Here is a 26,467-nt window from a genome sequence, read left to right on the forward strand (position 1 = left end):
AGATTCTGCCTCACTCAAGGATATTTTGGATACGCATAAAGACATGGATCTACATAAGTCCTATATGGCGGCAGGTGGTGCCTGTAAAATGGCAATCACATTGACCAAAATGGCAAGGTCCAGATAAGTCCTTATGACACAAGGCCTGCCCAGGTGGGGGCCAGGTTTGTACACTTCTGGGTAGCACAGTGTCAAGATCTGGGGCTAGGTTTGTGCACGTCTGGGAAGCAGTAAAGCGCGGCCACTTCTGGGTCACTTGGGGATCTTCCGGATCACTCTTTAACCCGCACCAGGGCAATACAGTCTGTACAAAAGTTAGCCGTGCTTTTTCAGTACATCAACATCTTAAGGCTCCAGGGGGAAATCATCCCGGTCCTCACTCACAAAAGTTTACAGGCTTTTACTCTCCTCTATTTTTAGTTCAGATTAAAAATGAAGACTTCTCTTTACTGGAAATGGCCCAGTGCATACCCCAGTTTCTTTGAGGGACAGGCCAATTTCAAGTTTGCCGTGGATAACCATACCTTATCTCTTGGTTTTAGATCCAGTTTTCCCCTCTTTTTCATATTCAAAAATATCTTGTAGATCACTTGCGCCTTAGTGATAGCTTTCTGTAGGAACTGGTTATTGGATTTCAGGAATTCTAGACAATCCTGTACAGCTGGTACCGAAGATTCTAGAGTAATGTCAGGCAGAAAGGAGGGATGAAATATATAATTCACCAACAGAAGAAGAGGCACCCAATTATCTTGTGGAAAAGACAAAAAACATCATAAGTATTGTTCCAGCATCTGATACGTTCTTTCAGTCTGACAATTCGTTTTAAGATGATATGCTGAGGACAGACAATGTTCAATGCCCAAATCTTCACACAAGGATCTCCAGAATGTGAAAGTAAACTGTACGCCATGGTCAGACATAATATTGCTGGGAATACCATTCAATCGTACCACCTCTTTGATAAGTGCAGTTGCAGTCTCAGCAGCAGATGGCCTTTTACAAAGTGGGCTATCATGGATAAATGATCCATGACCACAAAGATAGTGGTAAATCCCTCTAATGGGGGCAACTCCACAATAAAGTCCATGGAAATCATGCTCCATAATTCATTAGGAACATGAATTGGTTCTAATAAACCCCATATTTTGGCTGTAACAGACCCAACTGGGACAAGGGCTTTTGGATGGGATTGCAGGCTAGCCTCTTGCCTACCCGACCATGGCCCTGGCATCTGAGGAGGCTCTATTCTTTGGGAGGTGTGTGCCTTGGGGGGGGGGCCTTTGGAGTAGTTTACTGTGGATTCAAGTCCATGTCTCCCCGAAACACACATACTCTGAGAGCTGGAAGGCAAGGATACAGATTTGGGGTCTCTGTGCCGAAACCAGCATTGACTGTTTCAACACCCCCTTCCTACACTCAGAGATTCTAAGAAGATGTTCATATAAGCAGCTCAAAACAACCTGATCCTAAGGACTCTTGTTCTAATCTGTTTTTTAAGGTGTTATGTGTTTATGGTCTTTCTACTATTGTGTGCCTCCAAGGTGTGCCTTCCCATTGTTAATTGAGCTAATTGAGTCACCTATTGTTTCTGTCTGTCTGCTAGTCCTCCTGGAGATGTGATTAGTATTATGTCCACTTTACCTTGTTACCAAACAATTGTGGGGTGTTTATCCTAAGATATAATATTTGTTTTTACTGTTCACTTTGGGACTGTCCCTATTCCTAAAGTGTATGAAAAATAGTATTTCTGTTCAATAAAGTAGTTCCAGTTGCACCTGAGCTAGTGCCATCTAGTTCTCAGGTTCAATGCCCAGCTATAATACCTTGGTCCTGTGTCCAGCAGTGAGGAAGCAGTTCTCTGACAGAATCACCCAATCAGGGTGACAGGCATTTTGTTACATTGGCTCTGTCAGATTTGTTTAATAAACACAGTACAAAATTAACATAGTCTCTACAATCTTCCACCAAGTCCAGCCACCAGAATGAATGGATAATTAAGTCTGAAGTTTTGTGAGCCCCAAAGTGACTTAACAGCAGAGCCGGATCTAGCCTATCTGATCTGGGGGTGCAGTAAATAAAGTCAGGGGGCATAATGTCAGTATTGTGACAGGAATGCGTGGAACCAGTATTCCCTGTTCACTTGGCACACTTGTGTACCACGGAGTCATAACCCAAAAGTATTGTCTGACAGGTATTACAGAGATGGTGCAGGAGTGAAATGGGAATGCTGTCATTATTTTAGGGTGATTAAACAATCAAAGACAAAGACAATTCTGGCCCCCATGTCCAATATTAATAAATTGTGATTATGCATTATAGCCCTCCCTGCTCAGCTCTTTATTTATCATATGTAAGATGGGATGTTGGTGTCAGGACAGACATTTGTATCAAACATTTACCATAATTTTCCTTTTTTGAGGCCAACCCATGGCAGTATACAGACCTTCCTATACGATCCTGTTATTTTTATGGAGATTGGAGCAGGTCTCACTCTTTTTTTGTCAATAGATTTAAATTGGTCTTGTTGGTGGAGATATGGGCAGAGTTCTATCATATGTATGATACCATGGCATCAGAAAAGAAAAATGACAGTAAGTATTTGATACAGCTTTTTTTTTTTTGTTGTGGTTTTAATACCGCTTTACATGCACTTTATTAAGTGTTCTTGCATGGCAAGACCACTTACTGTTATCTCACATATATATTCTTATTATTATAGCCAAATGTACCACCCTAACTCCTCCCACAGTTTTTACACGACATAGACAGTAATATACCGAAACATGCGGATTGTTCCCGATTAGTGTGCTATTACTTTGTGGAACGTTTCGCCGAATGGTTCACGAAATATCACTGTTTTTGTGGTGAAATTTGTCCCATAGGAATGAATGTCGGAATGTTCAAAACTAGAGTGGGAGCTGACAAAACCTTTTCACAGTTACTCCAGCCACTCCAACCACACAACAGTTACTCAAGCCACTCCACCCACTCCAGTTGTAGACTACTGGTGGAGGCAAGCACACTTCACACAATTTCCCCAGAAATTGTAGCTTTTCTAGTTTTAGATGTCTTCTAGAAATGTTTTCCTATAAAGGTCTGTCATGTTTGATATTGCTCACCAATGCACTGCAAATTGAAACATTTTCACTACATGTCAGCATTTACTATCTGCAACTGCCACAGAAAAATATTGTATGTTGAACAATCAGAGCAAATGTTAGCAAACTGCTTTATATAAATATGCCTTGTATAACACAAAGTTACAAAAAACAGAGAGCTTTTTATACATAAAAGATATAGAATAACAAGTGTCCATTCAACCTTGCCCCATTGAGTTGCTCAATGTCAGATGAATTTAATCAGAAGGCTATTAGATGCCAAGTGTTCATTGATCGTTTTGGAGAAAGTCATTTTGAAAGATTTGTAAAGTGATTGTTTCTCTTTCCCTTTCTCTGGTTAACTCGTATCTTTATTCATGCTTTCCTGTCTCGCCCAGTGAATGGGCTGCTGGGAAATGAAAACAAACCAGAAAAACCAGTCAGATGGTATTTGCTTAGTCTCCTTACTCTTTAACCATTTACAGAAGCTATGGCCACTCCTCAAAACCCTGTAACTGCATCAGCTTTGGGAGCAGACTAAAGTATTTCCGGATATCTCAGTATGCGTGTAATCTAGGACTCCCTTCCACCATGGAGTCTGAACAGAATAACCACACAACTCAGGCAGAGTCTCTTATAGTAGAAAATCAGGTAAGTCTGTGTGTAGCCTTACATAGAGTGTGTTTTATTTGATTATTGTTTTTTTTGTCTGTGTTTACATTATGTAAAACCATATGAGCTGAAACTACAATCTATCAAATCTACTTAAACTGTACGGAACTCAAGTTGGTCAAACATAGGGAGACCTTTCATTACTTAAGGTCCATACATATGTTTGATAACACTCATCCAATCCCATAATTTATGGTTAGATCCAAGAATATTTGTAGGCCCCACCATGAGCCTTGTACTCCTCTCTTTATAAGCAAGTCTGATGAGAATTTGAATGTCTATTGGTCTTGTATGCATGGCTGGATGTCATCTCTAAGAGCTTTTGGCTAATGTCAGATCACTTCAATTGTGTGGTCAGAGTTGCTCGAGTGAATGCATAGTCATGTCCCAATTAGACAAATGGATATTTTTCCCATTTATGTGCACAAAACCACAGAGTTTACTACAAAATTACTTTTCCCCAGCATTCTTGGGAGTGTGTGAAATGCTAGAAGATACTGCATGCACCCTTGTGGTTTTGATTTTTTTGTTTATTGTAGTATGTATTCTGTTTGCATGCTTATCCAACAAAATTCTAATGCTTTGCCTTGCAACCAATGTAAATACAAATATTACAATTAAAGCAATTCCCATGAGCCTTATGTTAAGGATGCGAAAACCAGCTGTTTTTACAATGATTGCCATTCTTCGGGTCTCACAGATATCACTATGGAAAAACTAAAATTGTCCAGTATCCTGGAAGATACATGTAGCCATTGCTATTGACTTTTATTTCACTCTTTAATTTTTTAAAGGATGCTAACATTTGTTGCACTGCTTCTAACTTCCTTTCTACCTCTGTAGACCACTAGATCATTAGGGATTATGTGATGGTATGTGTGTATATATCCCAGTAGATCAGCAGTTTTTGAAATACTCAGACAAGCCTGTCTGGAACCAACAACCATGCCACGTTCAAATGGCAAAGTGCCATCTGCTGTCAGAACAGAGGATCGAATAAATTAAACTGCCCCCTAAACATACATGCACATTTAACCCTTGCATCCCCACTGCAAGAGAGGCTTTTTTGATTTATTGGAGTTAGCCCTCCATCCAATGCCACTCTCTTCTGCTCCCTGCCTGTCTTCTGCTCCTCACCACCCCCTTTCCCCAATCCAACATTGCTGTCTCCCACTCTTTACCCCTGATCTGATGCTGATATCCCCTATTCCTCATTTTCAGTCTCATGCTGCTGTCATCTACTCTTCTCCCCTGATCTGATCCTGCTTTCAGCACCCCCCTCCCTACCTATACCACGCTGTGCTCCCTAATTTCTCACCCCTGATCTAATGTGCTGTCCCCCACTCTTCTCCCCTAAAGACCTGGCCCTGTTGCCCCCCTCTCCTCATCCTCCCATCCCGCACTGCTCCCCCCTGCCTCTAACACCCCATTCTCCATTAGGTGTCTAGCTAGGGAGGGGAGGAAAAGTATAGCAAAGCCAATGTTGCTGCCATATTGAATGCTGAATCAAGGAAGAGGGTGAGTGTGATTGTTCCACATCACTTCTTTATCAGCACCTCCCACCTCCAAAAGCCTCAGTGCCTCCAACCCACCCATGGGTTACAATGCTTCTCTGCAATCCTTTTCCCAGCCACCTCATCCACAGCACCTCTCTTCCATCCACCAGAGGTCAAATGAGAAGTTCTGTGAGCAACATCACACTGAGGTGCTCACCCCCCCCCCCCCCCCCCCCATCTGACCTCGCTTCACACTTCTCCAAACCTCCTTCCTCACAGCACTGCTTTGCCACCCATCTCATTCCCCAAAACTCATCAATCCCACCCACACATTCACCCCAACTTCCCTCTGGACAAAGTACCTGTCTACTATCCCTTCCTCTTAGGTATATCACTTTCCTTTGCCTATCCCTCACAATTTCACAGTGCCTCCCTGCCAGAACCTTCTTCCTACCAGCCTCACCCCCTGGTCACAAACATTTCTGCCACCCACCTAACCCTCCAGGTAACAGCATGTCTAGACCCCCGCCCTCCTAAAAGCATGTCTAGACCCTCGTCCTCTTATAAGCATGTCTAGACCCCCACCCTCTTAAAACCAACTCACCTCCAAACACAGAATCCATCTTCCTCCCTGCCATCCATCTCACCCAATACAAATACGCAAAAAGAGCTCAACCTCTCCTTCAATATGGTCCATGGAGTGCTGGTTCAAACATTAGGGCTTGTGTACTCTTGCCAAGTCCAACAAACAAGCATAGGTGCTGGTGCCAGTTACAATCCTTAATAGTTTTTATTTTATAGCACTACCCCCTTAGGAGTTGCTGAAGTTTTGGATACCCCTATAGTCCTGCACAGCCAGGCAACATGCATTTTCACATCCACTTGCATCTAGGAGTCAGTAACCAGTCCTTGAGCTTTGTGTTTGTGATTTTATTAAAGGGATTGTAACTTGGATAGGATAAGGGGTGTACCGGATGCCCAATGGAACTGAGAAACCGAGGACAACTTCCTGTAACTTTAAACAGTACAATTGTTTACAAGTGGTTGCAAAACAGTCTCTTTTAGGGAGCTAGCCAGTGTCTCCTGTAGTACCACCCCAGACCCTAGTAACTCTTTATCCAGCTGTTCTGGGTGAATCCCTAGGCAGGGGATCCAATGTCTGCCACGTAAATGCTGAAACAGTCCTGGGAGGCAGGCTAATCCAGTTTCCCACTAGAGTGCCTCCTTCCCCTACCTGACCCAGGGGGTACAGGTCTACTCACTCAGTCTTTCTCCTGTGCTGCTGGTGGGTTGGGGGCTGCTACCAGACCGCTACCAGCTGGGCTGCTCCTTCCATGCCTCAAAGGTGGTCCTCCCTCAGGTGACATCCTGAGCTTTCCTCCTTCCAAGGTCCTCTGCCTGTAGGTGAGCATCTGTCCATCTGGGCCCCCTCACTGGCTCCTGCCTTCTAGCCTCACATCCTCCTCTTCCACCGGATCACTGCTGCTACTAAGCAGACTCTGTCACTCTTAAAGGCTGTCCTGGCCCTTTTCCAAGCTCTCTGTTGGGGATTGGCCAGGATCCACTAAGAGTTACAAAGTTACAAACAGTCCAGCGGGAAGGCACCCAGTTGGATACAGTCACAGTTCTGGGCAAACATGTAGATTGGAGCAGGTTCTGATGCACCAACAGCTTCTGTCTGCAAGGGCAGAATGTGGCCTGGCCAGTCTGAGCCCAATGGGGAGGATTCTGGTTTAGGCTGGCGGGTCCCTAGCCTGTCCCTACTTGTCCGGAACATTTCCCTTACTGTTGTTCACTCCCCCGACACACAGGTGAACTGTTCCTATACTATCCACTCACAAAAAGGGTGCCAAAGCCTTTGGGCAGGCACTTAAAAAAGGTTTTGCTGACCCAAGATGGCCACCAGGGTCACCTGGATGCAGTGTAGCCAATCAGAACCAAGGAAACCATAGAGAAACCCGATTTCTCTTGACTTCCTCTCCAGCTTTAGTACTGCTTCAGCCAAATGCCAGCTACAGTGGAGAACAGAGATTTCACCTGCCTACAAGTATACAGTATGATGCACCTCGAACAGTGCATTGGTAATGCTGTCATTCTATCACACACCAGCGGCTGCGTACTAACACAGACATTGATTAGAACCAGCCCTCTACACTACACTCTGTTCCACTATACAAACTTACCCATTCTGTTCCACTATACAAACTTACCCATTCTGTTCCACTATACAAACCTACCCATTCTGGAATGGGCACAAGAAATGTAAAAAGCCTCTCTTGTAGTGGGGCTGCAAGGGTTAAAAGCACATGTATGTTTAGAGATTAAACATCTGTATTCCATAGAGATAAACATGTGTGAACCATTCTGTATTCTACTGTGATAACTCACAGCCACAGAAGTAGACAGTGACTGACATGTCAAGTGCTATTCCTGGAATTGTTAGAACACCTGCAGCTCACCAATCCTGGATATCATTCAGCTGCTCTACAGAGGATTAAGTGATAAGCTGTTTATATATATATTTTTTGGCTGATACCTCTGCGATTCAAGCGTGAATCTTACAAAGCCATTTAAATTATTTCAATAGCAAAATAATATGACAAATGAAAACTTTTAAGAAGGAAATTCAGATAAAACCTGTTCAAAAGATCAGTAGACGGGTATAAGGTAGAACCATTTTCCTCTTTAGTATATTGTAGGCAGTTAATTGAAAGGGTTGTGCTTGAAAAGGTAATCCAGTGAAGCTCCAGTTTCTTCAGGGGGACAATCCCGCCCAGATTAAAGTTGCAAGCAGGAGCAGAATGACCATTCAGGCATTGCCCGAGGGCCTGGGGTCAGTAGGGGGCCCCCGTGAGAGGCTGACTGTCTGGTGACAGTGTGGGGAGTGGAGGAGAAGGCAGTCTCAGATCCTGGAAGTAGCTCACCTTTCACTTCACGCGGTGGCAGAGTGAGTCAGGGTCCCGGGCAGTGGTAGTGCCTTGTACACACGCTGCTGGTGATGGAGCTGGTGGGAAGATGAGTGGCGTATTATCCATAGGTGCAGGGTGTTCACTGTACATACCCTGCACTCATGGATGACGTGTCAAGGGTGATTGGTGTAGCGGAGGGACAGTTACAAGCACTAATCTCCCTGTATGGCTTTCAATGAAGCAGCTTAAAGCTGTGGGAGGGAGAGGAGGAGATGCATCTTCCAGCGGCTTCATTGAAAGCCATAGAGGGAGATTGGTGCTTATTACTATTATAATAATATAACACCGATTGCATCTGACGTCACATCCACCTAGGCGAATGTGACGTCAGACGCAACCAAAAGTGCCGCTGTGGCCATTTTGGAAATTGGTATAATCAAGCATTCCCAACACATGTAAGCACATTTTTACATTGTTAAATTTGATTTTAAGCAATATTGCACTATGGGAGTATGTTTATCTTGCATAATCACTGAGAATTTGTGAAGAAGTAAGGAGTTGATTGGGCACATTGATATTTGATTGCAAAAAGGCTATTCACAAGACATGCAGGGTAAGGTGCATGACTGAAGGGGAAAGGGATCGAGCAATTTGTTTTTGGCTTTGCACACAGGTGGTGGATGAAGGATGGATACACGTGTTGTGGATTTGATTCTCAGTGTAAGAGTGAAATTCACATTTTCACCCTTAGAGGGTAAGAGCATTTAGGGAAGAGTCTTACACATTCCTTGTTTATTGCACATTATATTACACACAGTTGCACATGCAATCTTTGTGTATAAGAAATACTACACTATATTAGTTTTTTCTTTTGGAGATTTGGATCAGCACACTGGAAGATCACAAAGAGAGAGAGATTGGATGGCATACAACACATTCTGGCTAAGGAGATCTTAATGGGAAGATAGGAAGATTGGCGTATGAAGTGGTTCGCTGGTGCTTGTTACTGTCCCTCTGCTGCACCGAAAATCCCTGACTGTGCATCTGATTTCCCTTCTGCTGCCCCCCCCCCCATGTGCTCCCCAGCCCCTCCCCATAGAAAGGAAAGGGAAAATAAGGGAATGGATGCTGAAAGGAAAGGGAATGGATGGAGAAAGGTAAGGGAATGGATGGAGAAAGGAAAGGGAATGGATGGAGAAAGGGAATGGATGGAGAAAGGAACGGGAATGGAAAAGGAAAGAAGAAAGGAAGGAAAGGAGGGTAGGGAGGAGAGAAGGAAAGGAGGGGAGGGAGGAAAGAAAGAAAAGAGAGGGAATGGAGGAAGGAAAGGGGAAAGGGAAAGAATGGAAGGACTCATGTGGATGTGGATGGTACCTGGCACATTCAGAAGCATTACAGGGCTGCCGGCTGATCTGGATACAATTTTCAGCCCACACATCCTCTTCTCGGAAGCAGCAGGACTGGAGTGTGGGTGAAGGGGAGGCAGAGCAGATCTCTCTCTTCTGCTCTGCCATTGTTGTGGAAGATGGGGGGGCTGGGCACTGTCAGAGAAGCCGAGGCATCAGAGACCTTTCTCCATCCATTTCCTTTCCTTTTCCTTCCCTTCCTTCCCTACTCCTGAATACACAGGTTCTGTTTATTCATCCAAATCTAATGATAGCCCAACATATGCTAGTGCTCCCTGTTCACTCCCTACTGATGCTGCCCACTGCCCCCACAAAATCGTGAAAAAAATTCAAAAATTACATAAATTGTAAAAAATTAAATAATAAAAATTAAAAAATGCTGACACCCACTCCATTGCTCTACTGATGCTATCCACTGGCCATCCAAAAGCATTTTGAAAAAATTATAAACATAATAAAACTTTAAATTGAAAACAAATAAAATAATAAAAATAAAGAACTACTAATACCATCCTGCACATACTACCCACCACCATACACCACGCACTCTTCTCCCTGTACATACTACACTCCACCATACACTCCGCACTCCTCTCTCTGTACATACTACCCACCGCCATACACTCCGCACTCCTCTCTCTGTACATACTACCCACTGTCATACACTCCACACTGTACATTCTCTATTTAACATTACCTCATTCAGCACTATGTAAGTCATCCCAGACACTATTTAACCACACCCCTTTTAAGCCATGCCCAATTTTTTAGCAACTTAAAACACACTCCACTCTCCTCCTCCTCCATTCACTTTATACCAATCTTTGGTTACCCATGGAAACAACTCGCTTCCTCAAAATTTTTATGCCGAGTTTAACCCTGCATAGGCATTTTACTTCTGTACCCCATATGTGCTTTACAGATCCTGTTCTTATATGTCAGAAACCATCATGCACCCCTTTTAGAGTAACTTGGCAGACCAACTATCTAGCTAAACACAACAATCCCTTGTAGGCATCTGCTTACAATCTCCCATAAAGCTGTAGAGCAGCTGCTCAAAATCTTCTGAAGTAGGCTCTGTGGAGTACAAACTTGCTAAAGGATTAATGGCAAGTGTGCATGCATGCATCTGTCCAACTCAGATTTTGAGAAGCTGCTTTGTGGACAGTATTTAGCTGGCTTAGGTACAGGTGAATATAAGAGTGGCAAGGGCAGGGATAGGGTAAACCTAAATATAAGTGTACGAGTTAAATGCCCCCTGCAGCTGCTTACTTAACCCCCCCCCCCCCCTCAAAGTAATTAACTCCAGCTCTGTTTATATCCTATCCAACAAACATGTCTAGCACTGCTACATTTGCACACTGGAGATTAAAGTGTTACTAAACCCACAATAGTAAAATCAGTCTGTGTTTTCAGTAAAGCATGCTTGTTATACTCACTGTGAAACCTAAGGGGTTAATCCTCTGAATTGTGTAAAAAGGGTGTGTAAAAAGGGTGTCTGATCCTTTCTTCTCTGTTCCTCCCCCTTTTCAAGCAACCACCACTTATCTCCAGACTGAATCATAGGCATGCACATGCTCAGTTTGGTGTATATATTGCTAGAGAGGTTTTTTTTTTTTCTTGGGAGAGTGCATGTGATCAGCACAGGGCCAGTAAGCACTGTCCAAACAGAGGTCAGGGGTTTTCCATCCTCTTAGAGCAGAAAGAAGAAACTCCTCCTACAAGCTTTAGCTAGTGCTGGGCTAGACACTGATAGAAGCCACAAGACTGCTCTAACTGCTGAGGAGAAAAAGTATTTAACAGTTTATATTTGCTAAAATAATTGCATTTCCATGTTATGTGTACTGTGGGAGACCAGATATAGTGGATGTAGGGTCCTGGGGTTAGTATCACTTTAAAGAAGGCTAAAACTGTTTTTTTCTTTGCCGCAGTGTGTTGCAACACAATACATTGCATTGCATTGCCACAGCAATGAATAGAACTGAATGAAATATCACTTTGTAACCCTTCAATAAAGTCTGACATTTTACTATAAAACTTTTATAAAAATTTTAAAAATACAGAAAAAGAAATAGATTTTGTTTTATTGGTTATATCTATATTTTTAGTCACGTGACTCATCAAGCAACGTTCAGGAAGAGAACAGCAAGCTATTGAAACAGTGTAGCAGCATTGAAAATGGAGCAGTGGGCCAGCAACCCAGCACAGCACAGGTAAGTGTCATTGCTCAGTTCCACAGTTGGAAAAGTAACTACATTTTTCTTGTATGAGTGCTCTACAATCTCATGCTAGGAGAAATACAATGATTTCCCTACATGGAACTTTGGCAATTTATGGCTTTTAACCATTCCAACACTGGACTGTTTCACCCTCTTCCTGCTCAGGCCATTTTTCAGATTTCAGCTCTATCACAGTTTGAATGACAGTTACTCAGTCGCGCAACACTGCACCCATGTGAAACTGTTATCATTTTTTGAGACAAATAGAGCTTACTTTTGGTGGTATTTTATCACCACTGTTTTTTTGCTATATAAAAGAAAAAAGACTAAACGTTTTTAAAAAAAAAATTTCTTAGTTTCTGTTATAAAATGTTACAAATAAATTAATCTTTCTATATAAATGTAGGTCAATATTTATTTTGCTACATTTCTTTGATTAAAAAAGGTGTATATTATTTAGACTAGTGTGTGCACATAAACTTTATTGGCATCCCAGTCTTAGTCCGTAGGGTTCAGTAGTGAGTTGGCCCATGCTTTTTCAGCTATAACAGCTTCAGCTCTTCTGGGAAGGCTGTCCACAAGGTTTAGGATTGTGTCTATGAGAATGTTTGACCATTCTTCCAGAAGCGTATTTGTGAGGTCAGACACTGATGTCGGACAAGAAAGCCTAGTTTGCAGTCTCCAGTCTAATTCATCCCAAAAGTTTTCTGTCGGGTTGAGGTCCAAACTCTGTGCAGCCCAGTCAAGTTCCTCCACTGCAAACTCACTCATCTATGGCTTTATGGACATTGCTTTGTGCACTAGTGTGCAGTTCTGTTAGAACAGGAAGGGGCCGTCCCCAAACTGTTCCCGCAAAGTTGGGAGCATGAAATTGTCCAAAATGTTTGGTATACTGATGCCTTAAGAGTTCCCTTCACTGGAACTAAGGGGCCAAGTCCAACCCCGAAAAACAACTCCGCACCATAATCCCATCTCCACAAAACTTTGCACTTGGCACAATGCAGTCAAGCAAATACTGTTCTCCTGGCAACCGCCAAACCCAGACACGTCCATCGGATTGCCAGACAGAGAAGCACAATTCGTCACTCCGGAGAACATGTTTTCACTGCTCTAGAGTCCAGTGGCGGCATGCTTTACACCACTGCATCCAACGCTGTGCAATGTACTTGGTGATGTAAGGCTTGGATGCAGCTGCTCTGCCATGGAAACCCATTCCATGAAGCTCTCTATGCACTGTTGTTGTGGTAATCTGAAGGCCACACAAAGTTTGGAGGTCTTTAGCTATTGACTCTTCAGACAGTTGGCAACTTCTGAACACTGTGTGCTTCAGCATGCACTGACCCTGCTCTGTCATTTTACGTATCACTTTGTGGCTGAGTTGCTGTTGTTCCCAGTTGCTTACACATTGTTCTAATACCACTAACAGTTGACTGTAGACTATTTAGTACCAAGGAAATTTCATAGATGCACTTATTGCACAGATGACAACCTATCACGGTATCCTACTTGAAATCACTGAGCTCCTGAAAGCGACCCATTCTTTCACAAAGAAGAAGCAGTCTGTATCCCTAGGTGCTTGATTTTATACACCTGTGGCCATTACGGTGATTGGAACACCTGAATCCAATGATTTGGAGGGTGACTCAATCCTTTTGGCAATATAGTGTGTGTGTGTAAATGTATGTATGTGTGTGTGTGTTCTGTTGTTATTTACACATTTAACCTGGACTGTAGCTGAAAACTGCAATGAAACTTCTTTTGTTGCTTCTGTATAATACTTCTGCAGTTTGGATGGGGTTAAACTGAATATTCATTAACACAGACGTGCAGCAGCCATCTTTAAGGAGACCACTTTGCAATGCTCATCTATAAAGTCCCTAAAGAGCAGGGGGCAGGATTGGGTCTGGACTGAATAATTGACTGATGCAACAGAGCAAGGAAATGGGTGAACTGGGCTGCTGGAAATAGGAGCTCTATTGTCATCAGCCTTGAGAATGCAGGGGAGAAGCCACTGTGGGGACCATGCGTTGCTGCAACCATTTTTTCTGTGCAAAGCAGCTAAGAGAGGTCATTACAAGGTTGCAGTGAAAGGGAAACAATGGTGTGTGGCCAAAGTTTGCTGGAGCTTTCTGATGCTGTGCCTGGGAGAAGAGTGCTGATTAGAGACTGCTGCTGCCATCATAATCTGTGCAATGCTCATGTGAAGGGACCTAGATACTGAGAGCCAGCACTGGGGATTGGTGTTTCACTTGCTAGTCTTGGAAAGTGGCTGTGACCATCAGCAGATCCCTAACCATCAGGAGAGGATCAATGGCTACTACTGCTAGGTGCTAGCTTGCGAGGGAGGACCCTTTTGTAAACCTGCATGGAAATGCCTGGAATTCAGAGTGCCTACTGACACTGGTTCTAAGAAATTGTTCTGCCCCAGTGGGGTTGCCTTTACTCCCCTTTTTTGGGAACAATCCAGTGCCCCTTTGGATTGCAAAGACTGTACAAGAGCGCACTTGTAAGGAAGGAAAAGTGGGACTGTCTCAACAGGATTGAAAGAGAGGATCATCAGCAACTTCTATCCCTATATGACTTGCACTTGACTTACGCTGAATTAGAGCATGTGTCCATAGACTCAGAAGAGGGTGTTCTGGATCTAGTAAGAGACAAACCTCATACAAATGAATCTGTTGTCTGCTTGGAACTGTTGTGCTTTTTTCAAGGGCTCCAACTTTGCCAGCCAACCTTTTTTTTTTTGGGAGGGGAACTGTTCTAGCAAGCTGGGACTGTCTTTATTTGCTGTTGCTAGGCAAATGCAATTCAGTTCTATTAATTACTTTTATTCAGAATACTGCAGGTGTTTAACCATATGTCTCAGAGTAATGTTATTCTCTTATTGCTTGCATAAGTGCAATTGCTATTCCTCTCTTTGTTTAGGCTATGCTTGACCTTAAATAATTTTTTTAAATATCTCAAGGTGTGTCAGTAAGTGCTGGGTAAGTGAGATGTGTCATCTTTAGTTGTTCAGAAAAATCAAACAATTCAGTGGCTCCTCTGGGGATAGCGCTACACACAAATGGTTGTTTTCATACCCAAACCACAACTAATCACAATTTTGATCTATGGGGTCAAGATGGTTTATTATACTACATTCCACTTGCCCTATATTTTCTATAGTAAACAAAAGTCGTCTTCACCAGATATGGAAAACAACTGGAAATTCAGTACTTGTGGCTATGCTTTTGTAGATATTCCTACCACTCTCACACTGTATTCTCAAGACTCCTTACCTACACATACTGTCTGACCTATTGCCTCCCGCACTTCCAAGCTGCATGTATGTAACAAATCATGCATGTACGGAAGTGACAGCAAACCGTCAGCACATAGGTCCACCCCAACTCATTTCGTGCAATAGCATGTCTTCAGAGGACACTACATTTGTGGCTTCATCTAGCAGGGGCAGACGGCAACCTGACCAGCAGAAGAGAAAGGGAAACTGCAACTCCAGAGGGAAGAGAAGCAACCATGGCTGCTACAACACAGGCCTTACTGTTAAAGAACCCAAGGTGACATCATCTGCTTCTACAAAGACCATTTGAGTTCATTTAGTCCACTCACCCAACAGCTAGCTGCCCATGTTTTTGAGGAAGTCACAACAGAAATATAGACACTTTGTATAGTGCTGGCAAGTAGGGTAAATATATTCTCCCAAATGGAGTGTCACCAATGGCAACCACCCTGACAGTTTCCCTAGAAAGGAAAAATCCACTACATTTGTGGCTTTATCTAGCAGGGGCAGACGGCAACCTGACCAGCAGAAGAGAAAGGGAAACTGCAACTCCAGAGGGAAGAGAAGCAACCATGGCTGCTACAACACAGGCCTCACTGTTAAAGAACCCAAGGTGACATCATCTGCTTCTACAAAGCAAAGAGAAAGTGAATATGTTTCTAAAAAAATGATTTGTCCTTTTGTTTAAAAAACAGACTGCAGCTTGCTCCAAATTGGGGGAAAAAAGAGCAAGCAACTACTTCTAGCAGCATGTCCACAGCAGTAACCAGCATTGAGATTGTCATCTTAGACTAATCCTAGCTTTGGTGAATTGCTTTTTTTCTATATAGCAGCCTGCATCCACACATGATCTGTGGTTAGTGCTCCAAGATGTTTGGAACAATCCACCTGCCGTCCTTCAAAAACTGTGTGCAAGTGGAATTGCAGATTTGATGCTGTTATGAAGGGAAAGGGTGGTAACTCCAAATATTGATTTGATTTAGGTTTCTCTTCTGTTCATTTTTAGTTTTTGTTTTATACTCCTATTTTTGTTAATTGATAAAAATAAACTATATTTCTGAGGGGATCTGAGAGGGATTTGGGACATGGATGGTTTAGTATATAAAAAACAAAAAGAGGGCGCACGGGCCTAGTGCATTAGCTTTAAAAATTAGATTTATTTATAAATAGTAAAATATTCACAAGACAAATAAAATCAAATGGAAAGCATGTCACAAAGGATGCAATGTGGTCCAAAAACCCCTGGAGGTGGTCTGGTGGAGGACTGTAGACCTCTGGATAGCTGGTGCTGACGCGTTTCGAGGTTGTACCTCTTCCTCAGAGCCAGTACAACCTCAAAACGTGTCAGCCACCAGCTATCCAGAGGTCTACAGTCCCCCACCAGACCACCTTCAGGGGTTTTTGGACCACATTGCATCCTTTGTGACATGCTTTCCATTTGATTTTATTTCTCTTGTGAGTATTTTACTATTTATAAATAAATCTAATTTTTAAAGGAAATGCACTAGGCCCTCTCTTTTTGTTTCTTATATACAGTTCTCTTTGGATTTCCCTGGTCTGTTGAGGGCAGCAAGGTTTGCATTCCTTTCTTACTCATGTGGGGTTATTGAGATTGTGAAGTCCACTGTCCAGCGCAGGATTACATGCATTTGGTTGCTTTATTCTTCTTTCCACATGGATGATTTTGCCTGGGACTTTAAGGCAATAGAGTTTGGTAAGCCTAGGTTCACAACTTTGTGGGTTCGCAGTAATTTGAATGGGCTGCCACGCGTGCATTTTCTGCAAAAATAGGCGCTTGCACCTTTCTCAAACGCGGCTGCAGGGAAATCACTGGTGGTTTTGTACTATGTGATTTCCCTGTGGTTCCTGCAAAACATTGGGGTTTATTTACTAAAGCTGGTTCACTCAGAATCTAATGCACCTGTGCATGATTGCCAATCAGCTTTTAACCTCAGCTTGTTCAACTAAGCTTTAGCAATAAAACCTGAAAGCTGATTGGTTTCTTTGCAGAAGTGCACAAGGTTTTGAGTGAATTAGCTTTAGTAAATAAACCCCACTGTGGGGTTGAGATGTGTAAAGGTGCCATTATGAATAAATGGCAGCCCCACATGTCTCTGCAGAGTAGCTTGTTTTGGCTGTGACCACAGTGTGAACCTAGCCTTAGAATATATTGGCTTGTGATTTAAAGCACTTGGTAAATGTGAGCACAGTCACTTATAAGTACCTTGTGGTTTGCTTTAGAACATATTACACTATATGGTTTTGTTTTTTTCTCCTTTTTTTTTTTTTAACTTCTGGAGGGAATGACCACAATGTGAAAGGAAGGAAACAGACACCTGGATTGCAATAAAAATAAAAATTTGACCCTCACGTGTACTAACGATCAAAAGATTTGGAATAATATAGAAAAACTCACTAAAGGAGGAATCTGACTAATGATATGGAAATGTTTTATTGAATTAATATCGACATGCTGGTTTACCTATACTTACTGTTTAAAATACTGGCCTGGGGTGGGAAGAAGGGTTCCAGGTGCTGGGGTAATTGTACAGTTTCACCTTAGTGTTACATATCAGTCTAATATTTATTCTACATGTATGGTGGCAGCTATCAAAATGGAGGTAGGAGATGCCACCCGTGGGTTTGAAGTTGTTTCTGGTAAAGATGGAGCTACTTTCATGGGTCAGCTCCAGATCTAGGAAGGCCAGAATCGTTGGGTCCACCACAGATGTGAAGGTTAGGCTAAATCCATTTTTGTTACAATGCTGCTGGAACGGGCTTAAAGTACTAGTATTCCAATCGCAGATGATGATTATGTCATCAGTAATAGAATATGTGTCTATTGTGAGGGTTATTGTACCAAAGCTGCACAGATATTGAAGCTGCTCTTCTGAACTACTTTCCAGCGTTCTTTGTACAGACCAGGGGTGGACTGACCGTTTGGGCACTCGGGCACTGCCCGAGGGCCCAGGGTCAGTAGGGGGCCCCAAGAAACGCCCCTGGTACCTTTTCATAGGCTTTTTTGGGTGTGGTTTGAGTGTAGATGAGAACACGGGCCCCATGATTTCCTATTGCCCGGGAGCCCCTTGAGTTGTCAGTCCACCCCTGGTACAGACTATACAGGCTCTTTTGGGACTTTCCTGTTTTTTTTTAACCCCTACATTCTGTATGCTTGATGATTTGTAGTACATCCTCTTTCTTTTAAAATGTACATCTATTTAGATATAATGTAATATTTGTATTTGATTACAGGTAGCTTATTGCGCTTTAGGGTTTAAACTAAGCTATATATAGTGACTAAACATGCCAGTTAAGTCACTAAATATTGCAGTGATGTAAACATCTCTTTTTATGATTTGACCACACATCTTAGACCACAACCATAAGGCCTCTTTTTGCAGGTCATGGCCACTTTTGCAGCAGTGCATTGTGCGCCCTGCGTACTGTACAGTACATTTGTTCTTCTAATTGTAACTTATTGTCAAGTTAAAAAAATTGGGAGGTATCAAATGATCAAACTATATTGCACATACTTATCTGCTTGGTTTCCAGAGATATTGTCCAGCAATATTAACATATCTTGTACAAAATCCTTCTCCAAAAAAATGTTCTTAGATTGTAAGCTCCAAGGAGCAGGGCCCTCCTAACCCTCTTGTATTGAACTGTATTGTTGCTGTATTGTCTCCCATTATATTGTAAAGTGCTGAGAAAACTGATGGCGCTATGCAAATCCTGTATAATAATAATAATAATTATGAACATAGAATTTCTATATATGATGGTGGTGTTATTATTATTTATTATTATTACTAATATATAAAAAAAAGTGATGATGTATTTATATTGCTTTTTTAGTTTTCCATAAACCTCAAATAATTCTGGATGGTCTGTTTTTTTTTTTTTCAGAGAAGTGCTCCAAAAAGGAGCAGAAAGAAATTTTTCAAGAAACCTAGATTCTGGATACCCGTCATATTCGTACTGTTTGTGCTTGTAACAATTATCAGTCTTGTACTTTATTCAAGTAAGTAAAAGTTAACATTCAATAATTTTTTACACTATAAGTCTTTCTTACACTGGCCACACACCAATTAGATTTTCCTTAGGTTTAGTCTTTTTCTTTCTTTTCTCAGGAAAATTTACTATTACCTAGCTATTTATCGATTTATCCTGCCGGGTAGTATCTCACACTACCTATTGGTCAATTTAGCTGAGCTGCTAATGTGAAAAAAAAATCTGTTTTAAGGTAGAGACATGTTACAGTTTATTTGTTCAACTCTCTGTAGAATCTCATTTAGAGTCATCACATGTAATGGAAGGATCAACTTAAAGAACTCATTCAATTTATATCCTGTTAGGCAGTCCCATACACTATGTAGCGGTTGATCAATATATTGAGCTTTGTCCATCCTCACAATAATTACTTTGGGCCACTATTAAACAAGACTGGTGACTGTTAAGTTGGCTATACAATAGTATAATTTTTTTTTTTTTAAGTTTTTTTTCTTTTTAAGAACATTCGTTAATTTTTCTAATCAATAGTGCAGTCAAATAAATGTTTGCTTTTTTTTACCACAGTGACAAGAAATTTTGAATGAGCAGGATGGAAAAGTTTTCTCCTTTTTGAACAAAAAGTCATTGAATTTACAAATAATTTTTGTACAAATGTTCAAACAAATATCCATACAAACATTTCTTCAAAGATCTACTAGTGTATAGCCAGCTTTACTCTTTCTTTATAATTCAATTTTAGTCTTGTTTATTATAAAACATATTTTTTTCTGTCAGCTTTTTATTAAAGCTTTTTCATACAGTACAACAACTTGTATAACAGACAACGAAAAATAGTATAAAAGGCCATTACAAGACAGAAGTGTAATAATGCAAAACGCCTTTAATTTACAAAGATTGTACTGAGGCAAATGAGAGGAATGAAGAGTAAGTAACCTAGGTTAAGAAAAGGCAAGAAAGGGCTGATTTACTAAAGCATCATTCACACTTGTGCGATTCCAAAGTTGTGCGATTTGCATTGCAACTTTACATTGCGACTTTGATGCAAGCTTGGATGGGTGCGACTTTGGCTTTAACTGTTGCACAACTGTCGCATTGATAACAAAGAGAGAGTTTACATTGCAGTCTATGGCACTCAAGTTGCATGAAAGTCACATCAAAGTAGCCTTTAAGTGGCATAGATTTGAACAGCTTCCATTGGAATACATGGGCTGCAACTTGTCATGCAACTTTGTGTCCGGAGTCGCATGACAAGTCGTACAAATGTCAATGGAACCTAAAGAAGTATACAATGTTCACCTAGCAAAGTAAACATTTTGAAAAATGTATTCATACTCTGCAAAGTGAATGTCAGTAAATAAGAAGAACCGGTTTGATGTGAATACCCAATTATGTATAAAGGGGGAAAAATACATCAGAATTCTTTTTCTAGTTCATGACTAGGTGTTTAAAATGAACACCAATTCATCCTTGTTGTGGCATGTGGTGGTGGTGGTGTTGTTTGTGTTTATCTTTAGCCACTTGTCCTCCAGAGAATTTACTCCTCACCCCCCCCTCCTGACGAGGCCATACGGCTCTGCACTACTTTAACTGGCAATTGTGGTGTCATGCAACGCTGTACACATGCACTATAAACAAAAAAAGACTGACAATTTTGAAGAAAAGAGCAATATGTTTTGACTTTTTGCTATAAAACATATCGAGGAAAAAAATTTAAAAAAATCTAATTTCTTTATAAATTTAGGCCTAAATGTATTCTGCTACATGTCTTTGGTAAAAAAAGAATCCCAATATGTGTAAATTAACTGATTTATGTGAAAGTTATAGCCGTCTACAAGTGGTGCTGTATATACTGGAATTTTTAGTTTTTAATTTTTTTATACTAGTAATGGTGGCGATCAGAGACTTACAGCGGGACTGCGGCAGGCATTCTGCCACTGTGTGGGAACTGACTAATTGCCACTTGCATCCCAATGACACAAATACAGTGATCCATGCTAATAAAAAAGCACTGACATTGTACTAATGACACTGGGCAGGAAGGGGTTAACATCTGGGGCAATCAATGGGTTAGCTGTGTGCTGTTTTACATTATGCCCTATGCTGTGTGTGTTTTACTAGGAAGACATGCTGCTTTGTATATTCAATACAAAGCAGCATGTCCTTGCTGGCAGAAGAGAGACCAGTGTTTTTTACACACAGGTCTCTCCCCTGTAAGCTTTCCCCGACGATTGCCGGGTGCCGGTGATTGACATCCCTGTGCTCTTTATTAATTGGTTATCTTTTAATTGCAAACATATTTTATGTACATAGCAGAAAAGAAAATAAGAAAGCAAACTGAACAAAAACAAACTTTTGATATTGGAATAAAATCCTTAAAATGCACTTGCAAAACATGACTTTGCTTGCAAGCAGCTAACAAGTTAAAATATTAGGCATATCTGTCCAGTGACATATTAAAAATGTGTGCAGAATTTCCACTTGATAAACTATTTCTTCTAATTCACTGTATAAGCCTTTTTACTTTTTTCTACATTTAGTAATCATTTTTTAAATCAATTACAGTACTAGTTTTAATATGACTAAAGTTTAGAGTATTTTGGCAACTGTATATAATTCTGCATTATCTCCTCTTACTTTTAATAGGTTGCTGATGTTTCGCCCTCTAGTGTACATAGTTTAAGTGTATATCACAGTAATAGGTGCAGCGCTAATAAATATATGGATATATTATATATACTGTATAATACAATATCAGCAAGTGCAAAATGAATATCACTTAATGGTGATTATTAGTGACTGAACAGTTCAAAGTGATAAAATCGTGTGGATCCTGAGGGATCACAATTTCAGGTGCACGGGTGTCTTGGTCCAAAAGTGATAGGTGATGTGACTCAAATGAATGAAATACGCACTCACCAGAAGTGCGTTTAAAATACGCAATATGAAATCCTGCGTCAAGCAATAAGAAGGTCATCTGTTTCCAGGTCAGATCACATCATAAATCACCATCCAGGTACATCAGCGTGTAGGATTCCCTGGTCCGTTAGCATGTATCACCATCTAGGATCATCTTTTGTTGTATGGGCACTGCGAATGAAGGCACTCACACGGAGAGCCCAATAAGAGACCACATAGCGTGATACTGTATAAAGTACCTTTATTCCAAATAGTGGGTACAATCAATATGATAAAAAGAAAGGTACTGACCATGTGTTCCAGATTGCCACCTGTGGTGGTCAGATGTCCAGTTGCTGTAGCCCCCCTGACGCGTTTCGTGCGATGCACATAGTCATAGGGAGAAAGGGCTTACAGCAGGGACATCCATTGCAGTGCTATTTATATATTTGAATGGCGATTATGCTTAGTGCGGCCGCCATTTTGCCGGCTATCGGCGCATGCCGATGGTCATGATTGTAAACGTACAAACGTTTATTATTCTTTCTGACCATGTATTGTATCATACAGTCATGGCCGAAATTGTTGGCACCCTTGATATTTCTCCAGGAAATCATGTATTTCTCACGAAACGTATTGCATTAACACATGTTTTGCTATACACATGTTTATTCCCTTTGTGTGTATTGGGACAAAACAAAAAAAGGGAGGAAAGAAAGCAAATTCGACATAATGTCACACAAACCTCCAAAAATGGGCTGGACAAAAGTATTGGCACCCTTTCACAACTGCGGATAAATAAGAATGTTACAAGCATGTGATGCTCCTGTAAACTCACCTGGGGCAAGTAACAGGTGTGGGCAATATAGAAATCACACCTGAAAGCAGATAAAAAGGAGAGACGTTCACTTAACCTTTGCATTGTGTGTCTGTCTGTGCCACACTAAGCATGGACAACAGAAAGAGGAGACGAGAACTGTCTGAGGACCTGAGAACCAAAATTGTGGCAAAATATCAACAATCTCAAGGTTACAAGTCCATCTCCAGAGAACTAGATTTGCCTTTGTCCACAGTGCGCAACATTATCAAGAAGTTTGCAACCCATGGCACTGTAGCTAATCTCCCTGGTCGTGGACGGATGAGGAAAATTGATGAAAGATTGCAACGCAGAATAGTCCGGATGGTGGATAAGCAGCCCCAAACATGTTCCAAAGACATTCAAGCTGTCCTGCAGGCTCAGGGAGCATCAGTGTCAGCGCGAACTATCCGTCGACATTTAAATGAAATGAAACGCTATGGCAGGAGACCCAGGAGGACCCCACTGCTGACACAGAGACATAAAAAAGCAAGACTACAGTTTGCCAAAATGTACTTGAGTAAGCCAAAAGCCTTCTGGGAAAACGTCTTGTGGACAGATGAGACCAAGATAGAGCTTTTCGGTAAAGCACATCATTCTACTGTTTACCGAAAACGGAATGAGGCCTACAAAGAACAAAACACAGTACCTACGGTAAAATATGGTGGAGGTTCAATGATGTTTTGGGGTTGTTTTGCTGCCTCTGGCACTGGGTGCCTTGACTGTGTGCAAGGCATCATGAAATCTGAGGATTACCAAAGGATTTTGGGTCGCACTGTAGGGCCCAGTGTCAGAAAGCTGGGTTTGCGTCCAAGATCCTGGGTCTTCCAGCAGGACAATGACCCCAAACATACGTCAAAAAGCACTCAGAAATGGATGGCAAAGAAGCGCTGGAGAGTTCTGAAGTGGCCAGCAATGAGCCCAGATCTAAATCCCATTGAACACCTGTGGAGAGATCTTAAAATTGCTGTTGGGAAAAGGTGTCCTTCCAATAAGAGAGACCTGGAGCTGTTTGCAAAGGAAGAGTGGTCCAAAATTCCGGGTGAGAGGTGTCAGAAGCTTATTGATGGTTATAGGAAGCGACTGATTTCAGTTATGTTTTCCAAAGGGTGTGCAACCAAATATTAAGTTAAGGGTGCCAATACTTTTGTCCAGCCCATTTTTGGGGTTTTGTGTGACATTATGTCATATTTGCTTTTCTGCCTCTGTTTTATATTTGTTCCAATACATACAAAGGGAATAAACATGTGTATAGCAAAACATGTGTTAATGCAATACCTTTTTTGTGTGAAATACTTGATTTTCAGGAAAAATATCAAGGGTGCCAACAATTTCGGCCATGACTGTATATATTTTTGCTATTTATATTATATTGCACTATTTAACATCCTGTGATGTTTTCACTGGGCAGCATAATTTGTTTATGCATCTGATTTTATATGGTCTTGCACATATAGATATTGTTATCATGTATATGTGCATACTAGGTGGGCTTTGCATATAGATTATAATATGCTTATACAATATACCAATTTCCTTTAAGGGTCATAATGGATCCCATATATATCAAGGAATTGATAATTGATAATAGCCGGCAAAATGGCGGCCGCACTAAGCATAATCGCCATTCAAATATATAAATAGCACTGCAATGGATGTCCCTGCTGTAAGCCCTTTCTCCCTATGACTATGTGCATCGCACGAAACGCGTCAGAGGGGCTACAGCAACTGGACATCTGACCACCACAGGTGGCAATCTGGAACACATGGTCAGTACCTTTCTTTTTATCATATTGATTGTACCCACTATTTGGAATAAAGGTACTTTATACAGTATCACGCTATGTGGTCTCTTATTGGGCTCTCCGTGTGAGTGCCTTCATTCGCAGTGCCCATACAACAAAAGATGATCCTAGATGGTGATACATGCTAACGGACCAGGGAATCCTACACGCTGATGTACCTGGATGGTGATTTATGATGTGATCTGACCTGGAAACAGATGACCTTCTTATTGCTTGACGCAGGATTTCATATTGCGTATTTTAAACGCACTTCTGGTGAGTGCGTATTTTATTCATTTGAGTCACATCACCTATCACTTTTGGACCAAGACACCCGTGCACCTGAAATTGTGATCCCTCAGGATCCACACGATTTTATCACTTTGAACTGTTCAGTCACTAATAATCACCATTAAGTGATATTCATTTTGCACTTGCTGATATTGTATTATACAGTATATATAATATATCCATATATTTATTAGCGCTGCACCTATTACTGTGATACATATTTTATTGGAGGTTTTTATGGTTACCTTTTTTGGTGTTCCAGCAGCTTGATTTCTATTCTCTATAGCTAAAGGTGGCGCTCGCTTAGCACCTTTTTACTATAGTTTAAGTGTAGTTAGAGGCTTGCTAGAACCCTGGGTGCGAATAAGATGGTTACTTCAGGTCAGTCCTCTGATACCTTCTCCTGCTCTAAAAGCTTGGAGAAGCTTCTAGAAGTCAGTAGGTGGAGGCAAGGAGGAGCTAATCTGCACATTTATGGGAGTCTGACTAATCCCAGGCAGAAGGACTGGCAGTGTGCCAGACTGGCCCATAAATATGACAGAGCCTGGCCAGCAGGGGAGTCAGGTGGAAGATGGATGTTTGATGTGCTGCTCTGTAGCCTGTGAGGGGGCCACAGAGAAAGGGGGTTCTGCCTCCAGGCTGGGGCTTAGAGGAAGTTGAATGAGGGAGATCCACTGCCCTGCAGTCCACTGGGGAAGGACAGCCTGCATAGCATGGAAAAGCACCAGCCCAGGGGAAGGCCTGAAAGCAGTTCTATCTATAGTTTCAGGACAAGGACAGTATGAGTACCTCTACACCCCCATGGCCTATAAGTGAGAAGTCCACTAGATGCAAGCTCTTGGCAAGTCTTCAGGGGATAGTTTAGTGCTTACCTAATCCCTTGCCTTGGGATCGGATACCGTGGCCAGGTGGGCCGGTATTTTTTCACTAAGGGGACTGAGAGCTCCTGCAAGTTGGGACTTTGCTAAAACTCTGGGATGCACCAGACTCCTAGGAGGGTATTACTTTTCTAAAGACTGTTACTGTTCCAGAGGGAATACAGTCAAATGTCTATTGCTGCAGTATGCCAGAGAAGAAAATGGTCCCTATTTTCGTCGTTCTTCAAATTGGGCATCCCATTTTCCTTATCCAAATAGAAATCACAAATAAGTACAAAAAACAAGCCCATGGACTGTTTATTTGTGTGTGGATACAAGATGGAAATACATGTTGCCTGGCTGTGCAGGAAATAAGGGGACCCAAAACCAATGGCTCTCAAGGGGGTAGTGCTACACTATGATAGTTCCTATAGTAATGGAGCTGCCATGGGTACAAAGACTGCTTCCACCTCCAAACAAACACACGGATTTAATTTAATGATTTATTAAAGTGACACTAAACGATATCTTTATTCTCTTTATTGATATTCCATACATTTCCACTACTTAATGGTCCTGTAGTCTATTTTTCATGAAACTGTTTTTTACTGTGCTTTCTTGTAATGTCCTCCACTAGCTCCTGCATCTCTCCTTTTCCCATTCACTTCTGTTTGCTTGGAATGAGCAGAGCAC

The 26,467-nt window shown here is 41.6% G+C and overlaps 1 protein-coding gene across 1 annotated transcript in view; it reads left to right on the forward strand.

The window, feature by feature from the left end:
- Positions 1 to 3,594: 3,594 nt before the first annotated feature.
- LOC149465165 (TPA-induced transmembrane protein homolog) overlaps positions 3,595 to 26,467 on the forward strand; it is a 33,657-nt gene continuing 10,784 nt past the window's right edge. Inside the window, exons 1-3 of the mRNA XM_089673596.1 lie at positions 3,595 to 3,749; positions 11,690 to 11,794; positions 18,987 to 19,101. Coding sequence (XP_089529722.1) covers positions 3,690 to 3,749; positions 11,690 to 11,794; positions 18,987 to 19,101 — 280 coding nt within the window. The 5' untranslated portion in view covers positions 3,595 to 3,689. The remainder of the gene's footprint in view (positions 3,750 to 11,689; positions 11,795 to 18,986; positions 19,102 to 26,467) is intronic.

Source organism: Staurois parvus, unplaced genomic scaffold (assembly GCF_062004578.1).
Source record: "Staurois parvus isolate SC_StPar_1 unplaced genomic scaffold, SC_StPar_1.0 ptg000142l, whole genome shotgun sequence".
Classification (NCBI taxonomy): Eukaryota; Metazoa; Chordata; class Amphibia; order Anura; family Ranidae; genus Staurois; species Staurois parvus.